The sequence below is a fragment of the Equus asinus genome, chromosome 5 (genome assembly GCF_041296235.1).
Source record: "Equus asinus isolate D_3611 breed Donkey chromosome 5, EquAss-T2T_v2, whole genome shotgun sequence".
Classification (NCBI taxonomy): Eukaryota; Metazoa; Chordata; class Mammalia; order Perissodactyla; family Equidae; genus Equus; species Equus asinus.
In genome coordinates, this window is record NC_091794.1 from 109762495 (window position 1) to 109785456 (window position 22962).

Here is a 22962-nt window from a genome sequence, read left to right on the forward strand (position 1 = left end):
CTTGGACCCGAAGACTCCCCTATTTTCCAGAGCAAAGCCCTTGAGATACCCATCCGTGGGGCCCCCTAAAGTCTGTAGCACAAATCCATCCCCCAGGGGAAGCACAGGCTGGCATCCTGAAGAGGGGGTTCACCTGAATGCCTCCCATCTGCCCTCAGGGGGATGTGCTGCCCTGTCTCACCTGCTTGCCTTGTCGCCCTCAGGTGAGCTCCAGTAAAAGGCGGACTCAGGCGTCCAGCAGCCTCCCCAGGCTGCTGAGCCCACCACCGAGCCAGAAGGGGGGCTCTGCCTTCCAAGTACGTGGCAGGTATAGCCAGGGGAGACCCCACACTCCATCCCACTCCTTATCATGGGATGGGCACAAAACCCAGCTCCAGGTGTGACCTCTGGCTTTCTGGCGAGGTGATCCAACCCAGTGCAGCTCCATGTCACGTCTGGCGCTCCACCCTCCCGCATGCTCACCCTGCGGCCAGGAACACCTGATGTGCAATCCCGCCGATGGGAAGAGAATCAGCAGACTAGAAAGCAAGGCATGGAAGCTTTGGGAGGAGGCCCTGGGGTTGGGGGTGGGAATCAGTGGCAGAAACCCACCATAGTGGGTTGAATTGTCTCGCCCCTAAAAGATGCTTCAAAGTCCTAATCCCGGGGACCTGTGAACACGCCCTTATGTGGCAAATGGGTCTCTGCAGGTGTAATTAAAGTAAGGATCCTGCGGTGAGGACATCCCAGATTAGGGTGGGCCCTCAATCCAATGACAGGGGCCCTTAGAAGAAGAGGAGGACACACACAGACACAGAAAAGGTGAGCTGACGACGGAGGCAGAGAGAGGAGGTATGCGACTACAAGCCAAGGAGCACCAAGGACTGCCAGCAGCCACCAGGAGCTGGAGAGAGGCCTGGAACAGATGCCCCCTCGGAGCCTCCAAAGGGAACCTACCCTGTGGACACCCTGATTTCGGATTTCTAGCCTCCAGACCCGTGAGGACAAATACAGCTATTCTGAGGCTATTTGTGCTAATTTGTTTCTGCAGCCTTAGGAAACTAACATACCCACCTAACATTTCAAACCCTCTAACCTTAGCAGGTTGTGTGGGAAGCACAGAAATGGCCTTCTCTTTGCTGGGGGCCTGGACCCCTGCCGCCCCAGGCCTGGCTCAGTTCCTCACCTCGGGAGGGAGGGGGAGTTTGCAGGAAATTTCTGCAGCTCTCCCCGCAGAGCATCTGTGCACAGGCTCCTGGGCTCTCCCTGCTCTCCAGGGGACTGTAAGAATAAATAACAAATGGTTTCAAAGAGGATTACGGTCCTCGCACCACGTGAGGGAGGCATGAAAGATTAATATCTTGCCTGTGCAGCACTACACCAGCAATTTGAAAGCCGGCTTTACTCCACCTAACTCATGAAAGGCTCTGCCGAATTAAAAGATATGCACAAGAAAGCCATCAGGCCCCGTGCCCTTGCAACCGTATAAATAACAGAAAAAATACTCATTGCTGGTAAGGTTGAGATGAAGCTACTTTGTTGAGATGTTGCTGCTTCTGGGGCACGAGGTACGATCTTCTGGGAAGGTACCTGGGCAAGACAGGTCCATAGCCTCGGATCCAGAAATCCTGCTTATATAAATGTATCCTAACCATTCAAGAGAGGAAACAAACGCAGATGGACAATAAGACTACAGTCTTATTGGGAAGAGTGAAAAGACGCTAAATCCCTAAGGAAATAATATTTGATGGGAAAGCAATAGGATAGGCTGTGGTCACTCATGGTGACTGTCCCTCTAGGAAAGTGCTTGTGCTGTAATGTCGAGTAGGGACAGCAGAGAGCACTCATGACTCTGCTGGCAGAGGGGGAAGTGTATAGGCGAGTGGGGAGGGGTCCCTCCTCCTGACCACACTGCCCCTGCCGCAGTCTCAGTGACCTCCTGGCGAGGAGGGCCTGTGTCGTGAGGCAGGGAAAGAGAGGCTCCAGGGGCAGCATGAGGAATCCCACAGGAGGCTCTGTCAGCTTCACTTGCAGCAAAGGGAGCTGGAGCAGGGAAGCCAGCTGGGAGCCGGGATGCGCCTTCAAGGGGTTCCCCTTACTAGGCATCGTGGTGGCCCTGGCCCAGGAGCAAGGCCAAGGGTGAGCATCCCCTGTTAATGAGGTGGTCCGGGGCGTAGGGTCATATCCTAGCTCTGTCCACTGGTAGCGGCATGACCCGAAGTAAGGCACAGCACCAGTTCTCACCCATGAAGCACAGATTATCATGGTACCTAGACGTGGGGTGGCTGGAGGATTAAGAGTAAATGCAAGCAAGGTTTCAGCAGGGCCTGACAAAGAGCAGATCTGCAACAAATGGCAGCTGCTGATACAAATAATGACAGTGACAGCAATCACCATCACAATCACCATCACCACCACCACCTCTATCATCACCACCATCATCACCATGGCCATCATCACCATCATCACCTTTACCACCATCGTCACTACTGTCATCATCCTCATCCTCACCATCACCATGATCATCATCTCCCAGCATCAAATGAAGCACCTGCTCCTTCCCGCAGCAGGACAAAGGCTTCAGCTGTCCAGCCTTCCCCTGGAGGCCCCCAGCTCTCCTGGAAATCTGCTCATGGGACCATGACCTTCTTTGCCTGCCACCTGGGACCACTCAATCTGGATGCCCTGGGACGGCTGCTGCAGTTAGAAGGAATTATCTCTGCATAATTAAGTGGCTCTGTTGTAAAAACACGAGCAGCATCCCGGCTGCTGGGCACTAGACGTGCAGTCTATTTGGGGAGGCTGAGGTGCTGTAGGACGGAGCCCATCCTTCCAGATGGCAGGCGGCTGGGAGCCTATGGCTATCAGCCTACGATGCCAGCCCCAGGACCACAGCTGCCCCGGCATGCAGGCTCGATGCACCTGGCTTTGACTCAGTGGCAGGCTATGTCCCCACCTGCTGCCCTTTCTGGCCAGGTGCCAGGTCACGGAGGCCAGGGCTGCTCTGCTTTCCCTGTTATTCAGGGTGTGGCAGGATTGTGGCCTGGGGGGTAAGGCACTTTGGGGAGGTTGTGTCAGTGGGGTGGCCAGCCTGGGGGAGGTGAACTCAGGGAGCCCGTGACGGGGAAAGCCTTTGCCTGCCCCCGGTGAGCCCAGGCTTAGTCCCACAGTTTCAGCTTAAGGACCCAAAGCTCATGAGGAGGGGGGTGCAGGTCAGCTCCTCCAAATGGGGACTCTAGCGGTTCCCAGGGCTGATGAGTGGGACCTCAGGAGGGGAGGTGGGAGAGCAGCCCTGGCCGAGGGCAGCGCCAGGGCCAGTGGTATGACATCATTCTCTGAGTCAAGCTTCATAAGAAATTCTGGATTCATCAGGACTGTGGCATTTACCTCTCTCCATAGCGCTGAGCTCTGGACATCAATGCCCCGAGGAAGTTGGGGGTGAGGTCAGCCGTCGAACCCTTTAGTGGGCTGACCTCAAAGGACCACGGGCACTTTGGAGTCTGAAGTCAGCCTGGTCAGGTGAGTGCCCTGTGGCCCAAGGAGGGGTAATGCCTTTTGTTTTTCATGGGGGTCCTGCCCTGAGCACCAACAAAATTCACCAACAGCTATGGGGAAATGAGGGCTTCCCCAAAGGACAGAGTACATGTTGTCTGGCTTAGGAAGGGGGAGGCCTGGTTGGGGGACACGGGAGCACCCCCACAAGAGGGTGGATCCCTCCAACGATGGGTCTGATGCACAGAACAGTCCTACGGAGGATTTGGCACCAGGTCTGGTTTCTGCCCAGAGGGTTCTGTCCTCTGATCATCCTGAGTCAGGTGGCAGCCACCCAGTCTGGGGGCCAGGGTCCCATACCCCTTCCCAGCTCTGCAGAGGGAAGCTCTGATTTGGTGGAGGGCCCTACATGTGCCATTTCCTACCCAGCTCTGCCTTCTGGCAGAGTCCATCATTTCTGATGGTTGCTGAGAACATGTGCCAGCCTGATGGCTGAACTGGGGTACAGAAGTTATGGGACAGACATATCCCGTACTCACGAGGCATAAGGTTTAAGAGGGACCAGGTGCTCACACAGGCTGCTACGCAGGGACCCACACGGGTGCACCATGGGGCCCAGCCAGGCCCTTGGCACCCATACAGCCCAGCAGGTGGCTGGGCGCCTCCAGCAGTTCCCCATGGTTGCCATGGTTACCAGGCTGCAGGAGGGTGGGGAGAAACCCTCTCCTCCGCATTCCTCCCCATGGCACCCTGGTGGGCTTTGCCAGAACCTTCCAGCTCTGGGTGACTCAGGGAACTAGGGCCCAGCTGGGCACGTAGGCTCTATGTATGTGTGTATTTCGGGGATGGGGGTGATCATGGCAGCTGCAGCAGCTCAGGGCTCCCTGAGGGAACCATGGGATCGGGACAGGGCTGGGGGCCTTTTGGGACCTAGTCAGCTTCCTTCCCTCCATGCTGGATGGATGACCCAGCTCACTCCCACAGAGGAGGCAGGAGGCATCTTCGAAAGATGAGCAGCCCCCCAGACCCTTCCTTGCCTAGCCTAGCGTCCCCCTCCTCGCAGACCCCCTAACATCCCATGCTGCCTCTGGACCTTTCATACGCAGCTCTCCCAGCCCAGAAGGTCACCCTGTCCTTTCTCCCTCTGACACCCAATGCAGCCCCACCTGGTTTCAGGCCTGGCTCCAGCCTCGCCTCCTCCTCTCCTGACCATGTACGATGGACATTGCCCAGTTGTGCCCACTGGGCTTGCAGATACTTCCATTGTGGTCTGAGTGGCATCTCTGTGCGCTGGACCCTACATCTCCTCCCCCAGGCCCTGAGGTCAGCATCCTTGTCTGCATCCACTGCTTCTTGCGTCAGTGAAGGAATGAGTGACATCCGAGCATAGGCCTCACCTCCACAAAGCCAGGTCAGGAGCATGGTGTCCCCTGCGTGCATACGCAGTCCCTTGACTTGCAACATTGGGCCCAGGATGGCCGACGTGTCTCACGTGACCAGGTCCTTTTTTAGGATGCTGGGTCCACGTTTCACAGGAGCAGCCGCCCCTCATGCCCTCAGGGGCCTTCCCCAAACCCGTCATTCAGGATCAAGAGAGAGCAGAGGGAGGCAGCATCCTTGGTGCCTCTGTAGTGTCCTGGCTGGGGCAGCCGGTGTCCCCAGACACCCTGGCTCCCTTTTCTAGGGGCAGGTGTCAACAGGGACGTGTCCACTGCTCCTGGGAAGTCAAAGTGCACCTGTGTTCCTGTGAAAAGGTGGCGATTTTTCTTTGGGATTTGTAATTCCTGTTCTGGGCATTGTGTGTCCTTTGCAGGAGCAAAAGGACAGCGATGGCTCTGGGCCTCCCATCCCTGACACCTGAACACCTCCTGGCCTTTGTGACTAAAAATAGCTTCTCCTCATTGAGAGGGAAAGGCAATACCCCCAGGAGGGTGGTGGGGGGGTTGGGGGTGAGGGAGGAGTGGTGAGGAAGCTGCTGGGACAGGGGAGGGAGATGCCACAGGATGAGTCCCCAGCGAGACAGGGCCGCTCCTCTGCAGAGCTCCTGCGTCCTCCACACCACACTGGACCACTGGCACCCCCACCCAAACCTCATTCCAAGGAGCTGGGACCCTCCCAACAAAAGCACCTCACCACACATCAGGAAAAAAGCATGACTCGAGATTCAAAGCTGACGAAAGCATAGCAGGTCATTTGGGTAGAACGCGGGCTTCGTATATTCCAGAGAACTGAAGAAAGCCTGGTGAAGCCCTTCCCATGAGAGCTTCCGACCATCAAAGTGTGTTTCCTTGTGTGCCACTTTAAGAAGCGGAAGCGGAAAGTTCACGGATAAACTGAGAGCTGGGAAGCATTTCTCTATGTGCAGCTCGGACCCGACCCGTGGCTGCGGAAGGCGGCGCCCGGAACCAGGACTGGTGCCTGCGGAAGGCTGCGCTTGGAACCGTGACCGGCCCACACTCTCTGCAGCTACACTACATGCAGAGCCACAGTGAAGCTGGAAGGGTGAACCCCGACCCTGCAGTTCACAGGTGTCCCCAGAAGCGCGCCCATTAGGGCAGGAAACAATCACAAACCAAGGAAATCGTCCACAAAAGGACAGACACAAGCGGATGCTGCCATGGACTCAGTTAACCAGAAAAGTGACTTTTCTTCCCTCCAACCTGCTGACCCCTCGAGCACACAGCTCCCCTCACCTCCATTCTCTCACCATCAGGTTTCTCCAGAGCCATTTAGACAGCAGAGTGCAGAGGGTAAGAGAGAGGGCTTTGGCACCAAACAGCCTGGGCTCAGGTCCCGGCTCCTCCTCGAACTCTGACCTGAGGACAGTCTCCTCGCCTTCCAGCGCCTGTTTCTGCACCAGTAAATGGGAACAATGGCAGCTACTTGCCCGTGGACAGGGAAGAGCTGACCTAGAACAGGGCCCGTGTACCTGTTACTGTGAGGGTGGCTCTGCTGCCCCGCCACTCCTGGAGCCCGGCTTTGCCTCCCCTCTCAGCAGAGACTGCCTCCCCATACAGAGGGGCCCCCCCTTATGCAGGCACTCCAGCCCTCATCCTCTATTTCCCTCTCCTCCTGGGCTCCAGGATGATCCAGGGTTTCCTCCTGTCTGTCTTGACTGTCATCTTCCCTCTGAAATCCTGCACTCGTGGCTGCTCCCCAGCTCTGTTTTCTGTCCCCTTCATTCTCGGTACTAGCTCCTCGGTGACCCTTGTCTGCTGTCAGGGCTGGTACTGGGGGTGGTTGGCAATCACCTCTCATTTAAACCCCAGGCCTACCCTCTCAATGCCTGTAGGCATGACTGGCCCAGGCATGGACTTCTGACCCAATGAGGCAGGCCTGGTGTGGTGCTTCCTGGCTCAGCCTGCATGGACCCGGCCACAAAGCCTGGGGTTCCTGGACTCTCTTCTTACCTCCCACAGCCTGTCGCCATCCAGCTCCCCAGCAGCTTTGCCTCAATGCCCTCCATTCTATTTGTTCTATTCACCGCTCAAGACACATTTATGGGGTCTCACTCTGCGAGATGCTGGGGCTACAGCAAACAACACAGACAACGGTTCCTGCTCTCAGGATGCGCACACTGTGTCCCCTGCTATCACCTGCCAGTCCTCGCCCCCTGCCATGGGCATGTTCCGCTTCCTCCATCTCTGCCCAGACACATCACTGCCCTGCTCCAAAGCCCCCAAGGGTCCAAAGTCTGGTCTCCCAGACACCTGTTCCTGTCCACCCTCAATGATTCCCATATTCACATCCCGCCTGTCCTCCCCCTGGGTCTCAGCCACTATGCAACCGGCCCAGCCCTCCCTCTGGGGTCTTGCCTGTGGAGGTCCCTCTCCCAGACGGTCCTTTCCCAGCTTTCCTATCACAACCCAGCCCTCTTTGAAGGTCTGGGTCAAATGCCTCCCCACCTCCCCCAATCTCTCCTCCATCAGCAGAGGCTTCTCTGAACGGTCCTGGTGTGTAGCTACTGCATCCCTTGGCTGGATCCTGGCCCTTAGATGTAGAGGTGGTGTCTTGCTCATTTTTGGCCCTTCAAAAGTCTCCTGCAAAGGCCTTCACCCATCATTGGTATTTATAGGCTTTAAACAGTATTTAAATTCTGATTTATTTTTTAATGCATGGATTCATCAGAATCTCCTTGTCCACAGGTTCAGTTATTTCTGACTCTCCTCTATCTAGAAGGGGTGGGAAGTGCACCTTTTCCAGAGAGGCCCTGCCACCACGGAGAGTTCAGGATGGCAAGACTCCCAGGCAGAATTCTAGATCCTTCTGTCCTGGGCTGCAGTTGACAGCTTGTGGACATCAGGGTCGCAGTTCTCTCTGAAAGATCATAAAGCCGCTGAGGGATGGAACGTAAAAACACGTCATGGCGAAGGGGGCTGAGTGTGCTCAGAGTGTGACTCTGCAGCCCCTCAGTGCCCACGGGCTGCTAGGCGGGTGGGCAGGTGCACAGACGGGCACCTGGCAGGCTTGCCTGGCCCTGCAGGAGGCCTGGGGTAAGGGGGATAGGGCGAGGTGCATCCTTCCATTCACAGGAGGCTCTTCCCTGCAGACTGATGGCAATAGGCCCTCCCCCAGCCCCATCCTCCATGAAGCTGGGCTCTCCCAGGCTGTGCCCCAGGAGCAGGCAGCCCCTTCTGAGGAGCCCCGGCTGGGCTCATGAAATGACTCAGAAGGGGACCTGAGTCACTCTGCCTGAGCTTTCCTGGGGGCCACCTGGGCTCCAGTTAGGGCAATGGTTTGGGCTCAGTCTATGATTAGAAGTAGAAGAAGGAAGCTGACATCACTGAGTGCCTGCTGTGTGCCAGGGACCGTCCCCATGGTTCTCCCCACATCGCCTCATTTCACTAACCCAGAAAAAAGGAGACCCAAGAGTGGAGCCAAGTGGCTGAGAAGGTGCGAACGGGCCAGGACTGGTGACAGAGGGTCCTGTGGACAAGACTCGCCTGTCTATGGGACCCAAGAAGTTGCTCACTCACTGGGGAAACCAGCCCAATGAGGAACGGGATCTGGTGTGGAGATCTGAGAAGGAGAAACACACGCTGGGCTTTCAGCCGTTGAGTCGTTGAGTTGGATGACGGATCTCAACCGCTCAGCAGCCAGGGCTCAAGATCAAGATCAAGTTAGTGGGGAAAACCCCTAAAGGGGCTCAAGATCCAGATCAAGTTGGGGGGAAAAACCCCCACCAGGGCTCCAGATCATCGTGGGGAAAACCCTCTTAGCCGGGTCCGCAGTACAGTGTGAAGCTGAGGGAGCTGGACCTCACTCCCTCTCCGCTTTTTCCCTTTCCCAGTCCCATTTTATCCGCACCCTGCATGGCATCGAGAGTCAATTCTGCAAGCGCCTGTGCGCTGGAGTGAGAGAGAAGACGGCTGCCCCCAAGGAGGAAGCTCAAGGAAGGTGGGTGCCAGGGATGCAGGCAACACGGGCGTTCGAGGGGGATGGCTCTGGGAGGAGGGACACACAACCTTGCAGGCAGGCATGCGCCCACAGCCCAGGGGTTAACCAGCAGGGAGAGGCCTCTTGAGACCCCGTCCTGCAGGGCTATGGGTTAGAAAGCTGGGTGTGAGGGCACAAGACAGCCTTAGGCTGGGGGCTCATCCCACGGTATAGAGGGCAGGGAAGGCCAGCACTTGGCTGAGCCCCATGGGATGTGGCAAGGGATAAGGCCTAGAGGGAGACGCTTGTCCTGCCAAGGCCAGGCCTAATGGAGAGCCTGGAGCCACACCCACAGTGACAGGATGACCAGGTGGGTAACATTCCCACCCCACCCAGTGCCTGCTCTCTCCCGGGGAGGCCTTATTCCCTTTTCTCTTTCACACTGGCTGAGCCAAGAACCACATCCCCTCACAGAGTGCCCCCAAAGAAAGGGGGGCATGCAGCGGATGGAGGAATGAGCGTGCTGGGCTGCCCATTCATGAAAAAGGTGGGTTTCCATGTCCCCCGGGGGGCTGGGATTGAACCTGGACCCCTCTGCGAGCCTAAGGAGATGCATCTGTGGGGCTGAGGCAGCTGCTGGAGCTCCGTGCGACAGGGAGCAGGCACCCGCCTCAGAGTCCTGGCGAAGCAGGAAAAGAATCAAGTTCTCCTCATGAGATGGGAGGCCGGGTCAGTCTTGCCACTGCTCTGTGCCTCAGTTTCCCCATCCAAACTAACCGGCCTACCTCCAAGGGTTATTTACAAGGACCCATGGCGCAGCCAGGTTGAAACAGCAGTTCCAACGTGGGCAGAACTCTTCTTCCTTTTCATCTCACCCATTGGCCCAGCCCCTGGCCTCCCATCTAACTACTTGCCATCTCTTTGATGATACCTTTGAAACCACAGTGCCTTTGCTCTGAGGTCCTGCCAGGCTGGGCAGGATGGTATCACTGAGAATTCTCTGTGGTTGGTGGTGTCTCCTGCTCCCAACAGCCCCCAGTGACTGAGACAAACCCCAGGGCCTGGTTTCCTCCATGCAAGTCACCAACACCTCCTGAGCGGCCTGCCCGAAGGGCGGCCAAAGCTGGTGGTCAGGCACATCCATGCAGTGTTGGCTTCCTCTAACTGGGAGTCCTGGGCGCAAGTTGGCAGGAAGTGAGGGGGTCTAAGCCGGCTGTGTCCCTGCCTCTGAGTGACCTTGGAGAAGTCTCTGCTTCTGGCTTCCATTCACTCCTCTGAGGGAGAAGGTGGCCAAGACCCTCTCAGCTCTAGTGAGCTTCGCCTCCATGAGGGGGGAACTCCTAGCTGCTGAGAGAGGGGATGCAGAGAGGCCTGGGGTCTTGGGCCCTGGACACCTTCACAGACGGTCCCTCCCAAATGCTACCCACAGCTGCCACTGTGCTGCCCCATTATTCAGGGACTCCAGGAAACTGCTCTGGCTCTGGGACCTTTGGTGACGTGAAGGTCACTGAAAATTCAGTCAAGGACAAGATACATGCTGCTTCCAGCCGGAGTCCCTGGAAACGAAACATGTTCTCGGGGGTTTGAACAGTGGAGGAGGCCTTTCTTCGCCACACGCTGTGCTGCCCAGTTGCCAGGGGCCCAGCACCAACAAACAGGAAAGTCTAGAGGTAGCCCTCCTTCCAGCCCCTGCCAGAAACTGCCAAATCAAAACTCTGTGCCACTCATTTCCTCCTGAATCATTTGGGGTTTAGAAGATCATTGAAAAAAAGAAAGGAAAGAAAGCAGCCCCACAGTGTGAAGCCTCCACAGCTGCCCCGCCCTCAGGGCTCGCTCCACCTCCTATTCCCAGTGCCCACGGCCCAGAACCCTCCCCAGGCAAGCAGTGGCATCCCGTCTTGGCACACCTGCTGTGTGCAATCGCTTTTGTGCCTACTTCTTCCCATCCAGGCTCCACATCCACACCCAAAAGGCTATGGAGCACATGACCCAGGTTTCACACTTTTCATGACCCTCCCTGCCCACCATGGCCTGGCTCAGTCCCTGGGCGTGCCCACAGAGTCTGTCGATGGGCAGAGCAGAGAGACACAAGGAACTGGAGCTCGGTTTTGTACAGGAAGCCTCCGGCAGGCTGCTTTAGAGACTGGAATACACTGCAGCCCGAACACAGTCTGTGCCATTGAGGTGGGGTGTGGACTTGGAGAGAGTTCCCGAGATGGGACCTGCGGAGCCAATGCCCTCTTGGGCCCCACACTGCGCGGGCACAGGGACAGGAGCCCAGGAGCCGCACACAAGCCTGGGGTCTGCAGGTGGATACGCTTACCAAGCAAGAACCGGGAGGGCAGATGCGACTCTCCACACACAGGTCCCCAAACCCTGCAATGTGGGGCCTGAATGCAGCTTCCTTAGCAGAGCAGGAGCTTGCTCTTGGCATTGGAAGGGGGATGGTACTTTTGAGGGGGAGGAGAAATTGCAGAGAAAGAAGAAATCCTGAAACGACAGACAGTGGGACAGCTGTGGCCCGAACTTGGTGTTCTTGTTCCTCAGATGTGGATGTATTAATTTCCATAAATGCTAATAGCCCATTTCCCCAAGAGCTATTACTTATGTCATCTCCCTTTGGATGCAGTTCAATACAGGGCAGACAAATGAGAGGGAGGAAAAGACAGCCCCCACTGGTGGGTCCCTTGCTCCCCACTCCTGCCTCCACCAGGCAGCTCAGGTCTGTTTCCTAAGGTGATCTCGCAGGGTCGAGACCCCCTGCCTTCAGCCCCACAGCCAGGTCCCTATCACGCCAGGAAGCAAAGAAAGTTACAAACCCAAAAATGCTGAATCACAAAGTGAGGCTGAGCAGGAAAGTGGGGGTGGGGTGGGGAGGGAGATGGTGGCCAGGGAGGAAGGCAGGAAAGGGTGCTAAGGGGCTTCCCACCTGGAAACTCTAGGCAAAGCACAGCCCCCAGAAGAGCCCCCAAGACAAATGCCAGGAGGAGCAGAGCCAGGGTGCGCCTGGATGGGAGAGCGGGAAGGTGGGCAGGTACACTGGCAGCTGCTACTGCAGCAGGGAGCGGTGCAGCTGCTGAGTCCTGCGGGAGCAGCAGCAGGTAGGGAGGTGGGGAGCGAGAGGCCGAACAAGGGGTAGGGGCAGGTAGGGGTGTAGGTAGCCAGAGGAACTGGTGCAGGAAGGGAGTGCCAAGGTCCTGGGGAGCAGGGCAAGGTGGAGAGAGTGCCCACGGGGAGAGATCGGAGGGACTAGGAGCAGAAGGAGTGGGAGGATAGGGACAGGGACCAAGAAGGAGAGGTAGGATGAGCCTGCAGGAGCAACAAAGAGGAAAGATGAGATGGGGAGGACTACCACCCGGAGCGCTCGAATGGGGCTGCTCAGAGGTCGAGAGAGGGGAAGCGGAGCGAGATAGGGACAGGGGAGGCGAGGATGAACCGGGAGGGGGCAGAGATCGGGAAGCGATGCACTGGGACCAGGGGAGGGATGAAGTTTGGGGCAGGGGTCGGGGATGAGAGCTGAAAGGTCGGGCGGGACGGCAGATAGGACGGGCTGGGGAGGGCGAGATGGGGGAAGGGAGACGATGCAGAAGGAGGTGAGCTTGCTGGAGAAGTGAGGACGGAGGCGGGCGCGGGGACGCGCTGGCGAAGAGGAGATGGAGAATCAGCGCGGGCCTCTCGGGTGCCCGCCGCCGCTCTCCCGGAGCACGGCCGCGGACAGTGCAGTCCGCGGGGGTCTCCCCCTGCACTCACCTGGGGGCTCCAGCTCCGGATCCTGTTCCTGCTCCGGATCTTCCTTCCCGCCCTGCCCCTGCGACTTTAGCGCCCCCGAATCCCGCACGCTCCGCCAGGTTCCGCCCGCAGCATCTTCACCTCGTGGGACGCCCGGGGCCACGCCTCCTCCAGCTTCTCATTGGCTGCTCTTCACGCCAGTCACATTCCCATTGGGTGACGGATCGCCGGCCATGCAAATCAGGACGGGCCCGCCGCCTCGCCGATTGGCTGGAGCTGCCGTAGCGGAGCTCTTGACTTGGGCTCTGATTGGTCCTGCGGCCCTGCCGACGGCGACGCGGGGCGGGTCCTCGGCCCGAGCGCGCGGCGCGCAGCCTTCCGAGGCTCCTCCTGCGGGTGGCAGAGGACTGGGCGTTCTGCGGCCGGTCCTCGGGTTGCAGGCCTGCGGCTCCGGGCGGCCGCGGCCCTTCTCCGGGGCTCTGGTTCCGTCGTGGGGGCACTTCCTCAGAAGCGTGGGCTTCGTCGCCCAGGCGCGGCCGCGGCGGGCCCGTCTCCTAGGTAACGGCGCCCGCGGTGGGCGAAACCATGGTGGCGGCGCCGCGGGGGAGGCTGGGACGCGGCCTAGAGAAGCTGGGGGCCGCGGAGCCGGCCGTGCCGTCGGTCCGCGGTGGGCGTGCTCCTTACTTCTCTCCTTGGGGACCCGGTGCCCGCGGGGCGCGGCGGCCGGGCGGGGCGCGGGGCTGGGCCCGCCTCAGTCTCACCCGCACCCCCGCCCTGACACTTGGTGCGGCCTGGTCCGCCGGGGTCTGTTGGGCGTCTGGGACTCCTGGGGGCCCAGCCTCCGCCCTCTGCCCCATGACCCAGCGCCCCTCTGCAGCCCCTTAGTTTAAGGACAGCTCGGTGCGGATGGCCTGGGCTTTGCTGGGACCCTGACGTTGGCTTTCCCTGACTCTGCGTCCCCGCCACACTTGCCGGGGACCTTTGCTGTCCCCAAGTGCCTGTTCCCGGGGCTGGGTGTCTGTCCCCTGCTGGATGCCTGTCCCCAGGTGGATGCCTGTCCTCGGGCTGAATCTGTCCCCTGCTGGGTGTCTGTCCCTGCCTGAGTGCGTGTCCCTGGGCTGGATGCCTGTCCTCATCTGTGTGTCTGTCCCCTGCTGGCCCATCCCAGCACTGCTGCCCAGTGGAAATTTTGAGACTCCCAGGCCCTTGCAGGAGGTTCTGCCCCGCTACCTGCCTCGGGCTGCCCCTGGAGCCGCTCCCGTCTTCACCTCTGCTGCCCCACCTCACCTGGGTCCTTCCTGAGGCCTGAGTGCTGGCTCTTCTGCCCGCTCCTTCAGACTCAGAGGCCCCACCTTTGCGCATCTCTTTGCTGCCTGTGGCTGTGTGTCGTTTTGGATGAAGTACACCGAGAAGTCCAGCCTCATGCTTGTGTGGTTGGAAAGGAGTATTTCAGATGACTGCAGATAGTGGGCCTGCTTCTAACCCAGATCTCCATCACAGGTCACTGCCCCCTCCACTCCTCTCCGTCGTTTTGTTTTCCTGGCTCACAACCATGGGTTTTTGTGTGCTAATTTGTATCCCTTCCTTCTACCTCCCTCCAGATACATTCCATGAGGGCAGGGAGCTTGTCCGCTGAGTGCAAGATGGTTTTTCCAGGGCCTGGCACCTGGTAGGTACTCACAATAGTCCTTGAATAAGGGAATTCCACTTACTCCCAAAACAGCTGCCCAAAGCTTTCGGGTCTCAGGCGTTCCACATCTTGTTCACTTCTGGGAGGGAAGCGTCCCTGTACCTGGCAGTCCTCGGGCCAGCCTCATTTGTGAGACGTCAGCCCAGCTCACCTCTTCAGCTCCCTGGTTCCCTCCTCTTCCCTGCTCCACCCTGTCTGCCCCCAGGAAGAGCCTGGATTCCGCCTCTCGCCTCTGTGCTGCTCACCCTTGCCCTTTTGCCTTTCTCTTTTTTTATGCCACTGACAAGAATTTATTCTTGCAGTAAATAAGACTACAGCACTCTGAATTGGGTATTTAGAGCTTCAGTTCCATCCAAGATTTATACTAATAAAGCTGGATTCTTAGATTCTTGGAAGATGGGGCATTTGGCAGTCTTCCCCACCGCACGTGCTGGCACAGAGCAGGTGCTTGGTGCATCTTCGTTGAACAGGTCTGCAGCAGCACACACCTCAAGGAAGCTTCACCGCCCCTTCGTTTTGTGGATGGGAAACGGACTCAGGGAGGGCAAGAGATTTTCCACAAGTCAGAGAGGAGAGCGAGGATTAGCCTGGGGCCTTGGCCAGGGCTCTCACTGTACCTTCTGGGGCCTCTTCTCCCTCTGCTTCTCCTGGCCTCGGTGCGACACAGGGGCAGGTGTGGTTGTAATGGCTTTGAGGGTAGTCACAACTGGCTGTGTGACTTTGTACTGGCCACTTACCCTCTTTGAGTCTCACTTTCCTCATCTTTAGATGGGGATAATGTACTTAACTTATAGAGCTGTTGGAATAATAAATATAAAAATGCAGATGCCTGGTTCACAATAGGGGCTCAATAAAAGCTCTTAGATTTTCTTGATGTTTTTACCCCTGGAGAGTCCATTGAACTCTTTTCTTGGGCTCAAAGCGTGGAACCCTCTCAGTTTTCTCTTTGTTGTTCATCTAGCCCCACAGGCCCATCTGCCCTTCCTTCACAACACTCTTAATTCCTGCACAGCATGATTAATGACTTACCTAATCACTAAAAAGATTTCCACTGAGGACGGTCCTAACCTGGCATAGCTCACAGTCTGGCAGGACAGCAGTGACCACCTGCCTGGTGGAGTGTGGTGGCACTTCTGTGACAGGATCCCGTGGGGGAGGAGCCAGGGGGGATGAGGCGCTCACCCGAAGGGGGTGGCATTTGCTCTGACTCCTGAAGGACGAGTAGGAGTTACCATGGGTGTGTGTGTCCCTCCAGAGGGGAACAGAGAGGGCGTGGTGTCTGGGGGCGCTGAGGTGAGGGCAGAGTGGAGCTGGAGAGGAGGGAGGGCTGGGGGCAGGAAGAGCTCTGTGTGTCACAGCCCCTATGGCTGCCTGGGCTCCCACTCCCAGGAGCCTGTCTCAGGTGTCACCTCTTCCTCCATTGCCCATGTGGACTGTTGCTGGCTGCCTCCACCTGCCCAGCTCAGGGGTTTGATTTTGGGTGGCAGTGCCTTTCAGAAGAGATCCTTCCCAGGGTGTGTCTTACGGGTGCAGCAGGGAGTCATCCCATTGATGTGTTTTCCTGGCAGGGTGGACCAGACCATGAGTGGCCTTCAGCCGCCTCTGCTGGCCAAGGGCCGCGTTGGGTCCTGCAGCCGTCCAGGGAAGGGGTGGCAGGTACTGGGCCAGGAATCTGGGGCAAGTGAGCAAAGTCTGGAGCCACTCACAAAGGAGGCACAGCCCTGGGGCTGGGGAAATGCTGCCGCGGGGCGGAGTGCACAGTGGGTGGGGCGGAGTGCACAGTGGGCGCCGCTCCTTCCAGGTGTCTCAGGGCGTGGGCTTTGCCACTGCTCCCAGGGCAGGAAGGACATCCTCTGTAGAGATGCCATCTCAGTCCATTGTGGCGCTCACTTTGTATGAATAAACGTTCCAATTTTATACTGAAAGTCAATAGGAAAACAACATTTCCCTGAAAAAAAAGATGCTTGGGAGTCAACTTTATTGAAACTTCCATTTGATTTTGTGAATATTTTTTGAGTTTTGATGGTGAGCCAGGTACCAAGGACACGGGAAAGTAAACTCCTGTGAGCCTGTGGCCAACTCCTGTGAGCAGTTGGCCAGTGGGCAGATCAGTATGGGGCAGGTGGCAAGTGCACGCTGGAAGCACAGGGCTGTGTGGGCCCGAGGGCTGGACCCCTGGGAGCCACCCAGAAGCCCTCCTGGGCAGGTGGCTCTCCAGCTGGGTATCGGGCAGGCCTCGTCTGCTTCCAGGCTGTGGACATCTGTGTGAGTTTCTGTGGTTTCTGTAACAAATTACCACAGACTGGGTGGTTTGAAACAACCCGGCTTTATTCTCTTCTGCTTCTGGAGGCCAGAAGTCTGAAGTCAGCCTCAGTGGGCTATCGTCACGGTGTGGGCAGGGCTGGTTCCTTCCGAGGCTCCGGCGGGGGGGACCCACTCCCTCACCTTTTCCAGCGTCTCGAGAGCACCCGCATTCCTCTCATAGCCCCTTCCTCCATCGTCACATCTCTGCTCCTCTGGTCACCGGGTCCTTTCTCTGACCCCTCCTGCCCCTCCCTTGAAGGACCCTTGTGACCACATCAGGCCCACCTGGATAATTCAGGATCGTCTCCCCACCTCAAGGTCCTTGACACTAGTCCCAGCTGCAGATGACACAGATGTGATGTGGAGTTAGATGGCCTCCGGTGAGCTTTTCATGCTCTGTTCAACGTGAAAATCTTTTGGGCTGTCTTGCGTTTTTGGTGGATCTCTTGCTCATGCAGGATTTTGTATCATTATGCATTATTCACTTAGAAAATCTGGTTGTGAGTTACACACATCTTCCAAATGTTGACACGGTTAATCATACGATTTCAAAAGGTCCCTTTTGCTGCCGTCACTACCCATCTCATCAGAAAAGTCTTTAAGGCATGTGAAGCTGGCAGGCTCATGGTGGAGGACACCGATTTTCCCGATTCTAATTTTTGCCCAAAAGCTTGATTTTTATTACGGTGTTTCAGTGAGGGGCTCATTTCGTTTGTTGGAGAGAAAATCTACCAGGTACAAGTCTGAATAAGCATGGCCTGTCTCAGCCATTCTTTTTAGTAAAAATGGCGTTGTTGACTGGAAGAGCAGCTGGTTCAGCTTGCAGCCCAGACAGCCACCCAGGCTCATGGGAGTGACCGTTGTCCTGCATTTTGCAGCAGGTGATTTTGTGTGTTTCCCATTTCACCAGAGAATGCTGAATATGCCTACACTCAAGGGTCGAGATGTAAGCAAGTTAAAACGGCATTATCAAGGGCATTCTTAAGTGCAGCTGATGTATTTTTTACTGCAAGAAGTGAGGGCGTGGGATGGCTGGGAGGCTGTGGTGCCTGGGTCCGGGGCAGGCCGAGCCACCAGCGGCTTCGCCCACCACTGCCTTTGCTCCATCGGAGCAGGTGCCAACACAGGGAGCAAGGCCTATGTCAGCTGACGAGGAAAACGGCTTTGACCTTGTGGAACCCTTGACAACCCTGGGGAACTTACGGGATTCGGGACCACAGAGAGCTGCTATCTTAGAAGACCAAACCCGCTGCTTTTTCTCCTCGCCTGTCGTTTTAGTGTACAGAGCTCAGCTTCGTATCAAAGCCGAGGTTCTGTGTCAGCAGAAGAGTCTAGTGCAGCTCAGATCCCTGTCTGGCTGGAAGGCAGATAACGTCCTTAGACAGCCAGGCCTCCAAGCAGCCTGTAGCACTCAAAATTGCTCCCAAACGAGCTTAGGTCACAAGGAACTGTTCACAGCACTGAGCTGTCCTGGGGTGACTGTGTTAGTGTCCCCGTGAGCCAGGGCTCTACTGATGACCTCCCAACCCTTTCCTTGCTCTTGCTTTTGCACTGCCTGCTTTTTTATAGGTAGCTGCTCCCATGGCCTGGTGCCCTTGTGTACTGCTCAACCTCCACAACTGCACAAAGTGGCCCTGCATGTCCCCAACCCTGAACCAGTCACTGAGGCCAGGGTACTTGTGCTCTGGTTGGTTCCTGAGAGGAGGGGTAGAGGTTCTCTGGAGCGAGATGGGCACGTTTACTAGGGGAAGGCAGCATGGGTGCCAGTCTACTGCACTGGGGTTTGGAGGGTAGGATTGCAGAGTGTGGGTTTTGGGGATGGTGGTTCCTCTGGGGTTCAGTGGAAGGTAGGAAGCTTTGAGAATTGCTCTGAGCACAGTGGCCCTTGTAACTTTTTTGTTTATTTGAACACGAATGGTACAGGTAATCCTACAGGCCCAAGTGACCCTCAGACTGGCACGATGAATGACTGGCACGGGATTTTTGATCAAAACGTGCTGGTACCTCCCCACCCACAGAGAGCACGTCAGCCTTTAAGGGAGTCAACAGCATTTCAGTGTGTCCTGAAGTGGCTCGATGGTCCGCTAATTAAGCAGGTAAAGAAATTTGCTATTTATTGTCAAATGCACGTTGTTACTGCGCTCAGCTGAGATGATATTGATTTCCACTTACTTGAGTCTCACCACTGTACCCATTACCTTGGGCCTTGGCAGGAGGCAAAGTGGCCCATCAGCAAAGAGAGGATGTGATTCAGTGACTCGGTCAGCACTTCTGACCCTGGGTAAAGGTTTCTTTCTGCCCACAGTGGGGCAATTTAAAAACCCAGGTAATCTGATTTCCTGGGTTATTTCTGAGCCAGGTTGTTTGTAAGAGGTGGCCTTGTGCACGCCTCAGCACAGCCTGCTTCACCCTGGCAGTGGGAACTGCAGAGGCAGAGCTCTGGGCATCCTGGCAGAAGCCCTGTGCTTGGATGGACCACAGCCATTTGCACGCTCAGGCCCTGGCTCTGTGGCTCTGCGTCCATCTGTGCCGTTCAGGTGGCAGGGAACCTGCTGGAGAAGCTGGTGCTTCTGTACTGCTAACAGAACAGCCATGTAATTGGAGTGTCTTAGTGAGGCCCGGTGGCCCGTGAGGATGCACAGGAAGGATCCAGGCCTGCCATTGTGGACACATGCCTCTTAGAGGGTTTGGCTTACCAAGACTGTCCTCCTCCGCAGCTGGTAGAGCGATTCTCCATGCATTCAAAGTTGTTGGAGCGCTGGTCTGTGAATAACTTTCTCTTATAAATGGCTCACATCCTGCAAAGCTCCGTTCCACACCTTGATGGAGCACCCGCTGGGTGTTTGCCCTTGAGCTGGGTGCTGTGGTAGCTGCTGCTTGTACAACTTTGCTTCTTGGCACTTTCCTTGTATTAATTCACTTCATCCTCATGACAGCCCTATGAGGCAGGTGCCACCATTACCCCCATTTTACAGAGGAGCAAACAGCCCAAGAGAAGTGAAGTCAGTTCCCTGGGGTGACCCAGCTCTAGCTGGCCAGCGGGATGCCAGCCGAGGTTGACCAGCTCCAGCAGCCCCTGCCTTCAGGAGCTCTCAAGATAGCAGACAGCAGTTTCTTCTTTCCTAGGACTTTTACAAAGGAAATTTTATTTATTTTCTATTTTATTTACTTATTTTTAAAAAGGTAATTTCTATAGTTCAGAATTCACAAAGGTACCCGAGGGAATTGTGTCATCCCATGGTGTCCCCAAGGCGCCCAGTGTCCCACCCTAGATACAGCCAAGGTTACCTGTTTTTTGTACAGCTTTCCAGAAACTCTAAGCAAATACAACAAATAAATATACTTGTATTATCTTGCTTTAAAAAATATTCTTAACAATAAGTTTTATAGATTGTTCATGTCATTACATGAAGAAATTCTTTCTTAAGACAGCATGGTATTTCTTTGTGTGGATGAACTATCGTTTATTTACCCAGGCCCTTATTGGTGAACACTTAGACGTTTTCCTGTAATTTGCTTTTACAGCCACTGCTACAGTGAATAACTTCATTTCCATAATTTTTCCCCATGTACACATATGTCTGTAGAATAATTCCTACAAGTGGAATTCCTGATCCAAAATCATATGTTAAAAGCTATCAGTTAATGGACTGGCCTGGTGGTGTAGTGGTTAAGTTTGAGCACTCTGCTTCAGTGGTCCAGGGTTCGGATCCCAGGTGTGGACCTACACACCGCTCATCAAGCCATGCCGTGGCGGCATCCCACATACAAAATAGAGGAAGATTGGCACAGATGTTAGCTCAGGGCCAGTCTTCCTCACCACCCCCCCCCCCCCCGCCCCAGCAAAGTTATCATTTAACACCCAATTATAGGTTGTTTGTAAAAAAGCACACTTTAAACATAAAGACATAAACTCAGTGTCTTCAAATTGTATGTATGAAAGTAAAAGGATGGAAAAAAGATGCACCTTGTAAACACCAAGCATAAGAAAGCTTTGTGGCTATCCTAATATCAGACAAAGTAGAGTTCAAGGAGAGGGCATTACCAGAGATGAAGGGACATTTCATAACGGTGATGGTAATCCAGAAAATATGACAGGCAGTCCTAAATGTGTGTGCACCTGTATCAGGCCCACAGGTGGCACCACCCCCGGGTTTGATGACTCACTGGGCGGCTCAGCATGACTCAGCATATAGTCATCTTCACAGGAAGGATTTATTACAGCACAAAGATACAGAGCAAGATCAGCCAAGGGAAAAGGCATGTGGGAGGATGCCTGGGGGAAATGGGCGCAGCTTCCAAGTGCCCTCTGCTGGTGGATCCCACAGGACACTTGATTCCCCCAGCAAGGAGCTGTGATGACACTTGTGAAATGCTGCCAACCAAGGAATCTGAGTTAGAGACTCAGTGCCCAGGCTCTCTGAAAAAGCTCAGCGTATTTTTTTGGACTGGTCACATAGGCATCCTTTGCGTAACATGTACCAGAATTCCAGATTCCCAGAAGGAAAGCAGGTGTTCAGCATAAAGAGTTTCGTACAGTTTAGGCACAGTGAGCCATTCTTATGAGGCTGGTAGGGACCTTCTGGAAATGTAAGTTCCCAGAGTCCAGCCAAGGGTCAGCCTGTGAGCCAGCCTTTCAAAGCATCACAGGCTGCTGTGATAGCTCCTTTGTGCACAGCACCCAGTAATGTGGCTTCCATACGCATGAAGCAAAATTGTGTAGAGCTAAAGGGGACTGCGTTCAGATTTACCATCATAACGGGGACTTTTAACTCTCCTCTCGATGATTGATAGACAGCCCAAAAAAAGAAGGTTTTGGAAGATCTGAACAACGCCATCAACCACCTTGACTTGTCATCTCTAAAATACTACACCCAACAAATAGAATGCACGTCCTTCTCAAGTGCGCATGGAGCATTCACTGAGACTGACCGTTTGCTGGGCCATAGAGATGTCTCTGTCCATTTAAAAGGATTGAAATTATAAAGAATATGTTCATTGACTAATGTTATTAAATTAGAAATCAATAACAATAAGATACCTAGAAAATCCTCAAATAGTAGGAAATTAAACAATACACTGCTGGCTAACCCATGGGTCACAGAGGAATTCATAGAGAAATTAGCAAATAATTTGAATTGAATGATGGGAGAACATATCAAAATTTGGGATACAGCTACTGCAGTCTTTTGAGGGAAACTTATGACTTTATATGACTATATTATAAAAATCAATGACCTCTGCTTCCTCTTTAAGAATCTAGGTAAAAAGAACAGATTAAACTTAAAATAGAAGAAAGAAATAGTAAATATATGGGCATAAATCAGTAAAGTAAAGGGCAAATAATAGGGAAAATCAACAAAGCTAGGAGTTAGTTCTTTGAAAAGATTAATAATATTGATAAACCCCTACTAAGACTGATGATGAGGAGAGAGAACACAGATCGCCAATATTAGGAAGGAAAGAAGGAGCATTTCTACATATCCTGCAGACATTAAAGAGATAATCAAGGGACCTTATGAATAACTTAGGTGCCAATAAATGTAATAACAGATAAAATGGACAAATTTCTTTAAATGCACAACTTATCAAAAGTGACACTAGAAGAAATAGAAAATCTAAATAGCCCTGTATTTATTAAAGAAAATGAATTAATAATTAAAAACCTTGCTAGAAAGAAAACTCCAGACTTACATGACTTCACTGTTGAATTTTATAAAATATTAAAGGAAGAAATAAGACCAATTCTAGACAAACTCAGAAAATAGAAGAGGAGGGAACGCTTTCCAACTGGTCTTTTTTGAGACCACCATAACTCTGATACCCAAACTAGGCAAGGACACTACAAGAAAAGTTCAGATGATAACCCACATGAGTATTAACACAAAAATCCTTATAAGATTAGGACATCAGATGCAGCAGTTTGTGTAGAGGATAGTGTATCATGATCAGGTGGGGTTTATTGCGGGAATGCAAAGTCGGTTTTAAGTACAAAAATCAGTGAAAAGATAGGATTTAAAAGATCAAGTAGGAAACATTAAAAAAAGTTGAATTTGGATAGTCTCTCACGTTTGTGCAATTTTATTTATTTTGGGAATTGGCAGCTTTAGATGGCAGCAGGCTTCCCTGTGAGAGGTGTCCGCTAAAAATATAACAGGCTTCTTTTGAACTTGAGGCACTTTGTTAGTAATTTTACTATGTTTTTCATAGTATTCCGTTTCCCTTTTTTGTGTAGTTTCATTTTACCATGAACGTTGATTGCATTTCTTTTCTTTGGAATTTGATGTTTATTGGGCACCTGTTATGTGTTTGAAACTGTGCAGGGGACACAAAGGTGACTGCCCCATATTCTGTCTTCACGGAGCTCTCAGTCCAGTGAGGGGAGATGGATC

General features: G+C 54.4%; 2 protein-coding genes across 9 annotated transcripts in view; one reads left to right on the top strand and one right to left on the bottom strand.

Annotated features, from left to right (window-relative positions):
• KCNAB2 (potassium voltage-gated channel subfamily A regulatory beta subunit 2) overlaps positions 1–12749 on the bottom strand; it is a 91512-nt gene extending 78763 nt beyond the window's left edge. The window contains exon 1 of one of the 3 annotated variants that reach the window (XM_070511248.1): positions 12598–12749. The gene's annotated coding sequence lies outside the window, so the exon portion shown is untranslated. The remainder of the gene's footprint in view (positions 1–12597) is intronic. The other 2 variants (XM_014862182.3, XM_014862195.3) reach the window with 2 other exon arrangements.
• A 172-nt stretch (positions 12750–12921) lies between these two features.
• The window catches only part of NPHP4 (nephrocystin 4), a 129458-nt gene continuing 119417 nt past the window's right edge, over positions 12922–22962 (top strand). For 2 of the 6 annotated variants that reach the window (XM_044769552.2, XM_044769553.2), the window contains exons 1-3: positions 12922–13134; positions 14178–14245; positions 18494–18666. In XM_044769552.2, coding sequence (XP_044625487.2) covers positions 18532–18666 — 135 coding nt within the window. In that variant the 5' untranslated portion in view covers positions 12922–13134; positions 14178–14245; positions 18494–18531. Of the gene's footprint in view, positions 13135–13913; positions 14077–14177; positions 14246–18493; positions 18667–22962 lie in introns of all 6 variants that reach the window. The other 4 variants (XM_044769548.2, XM_044769550.2, XM_070511246.1 and 1 more) reach the window with 3 other exon arrangements.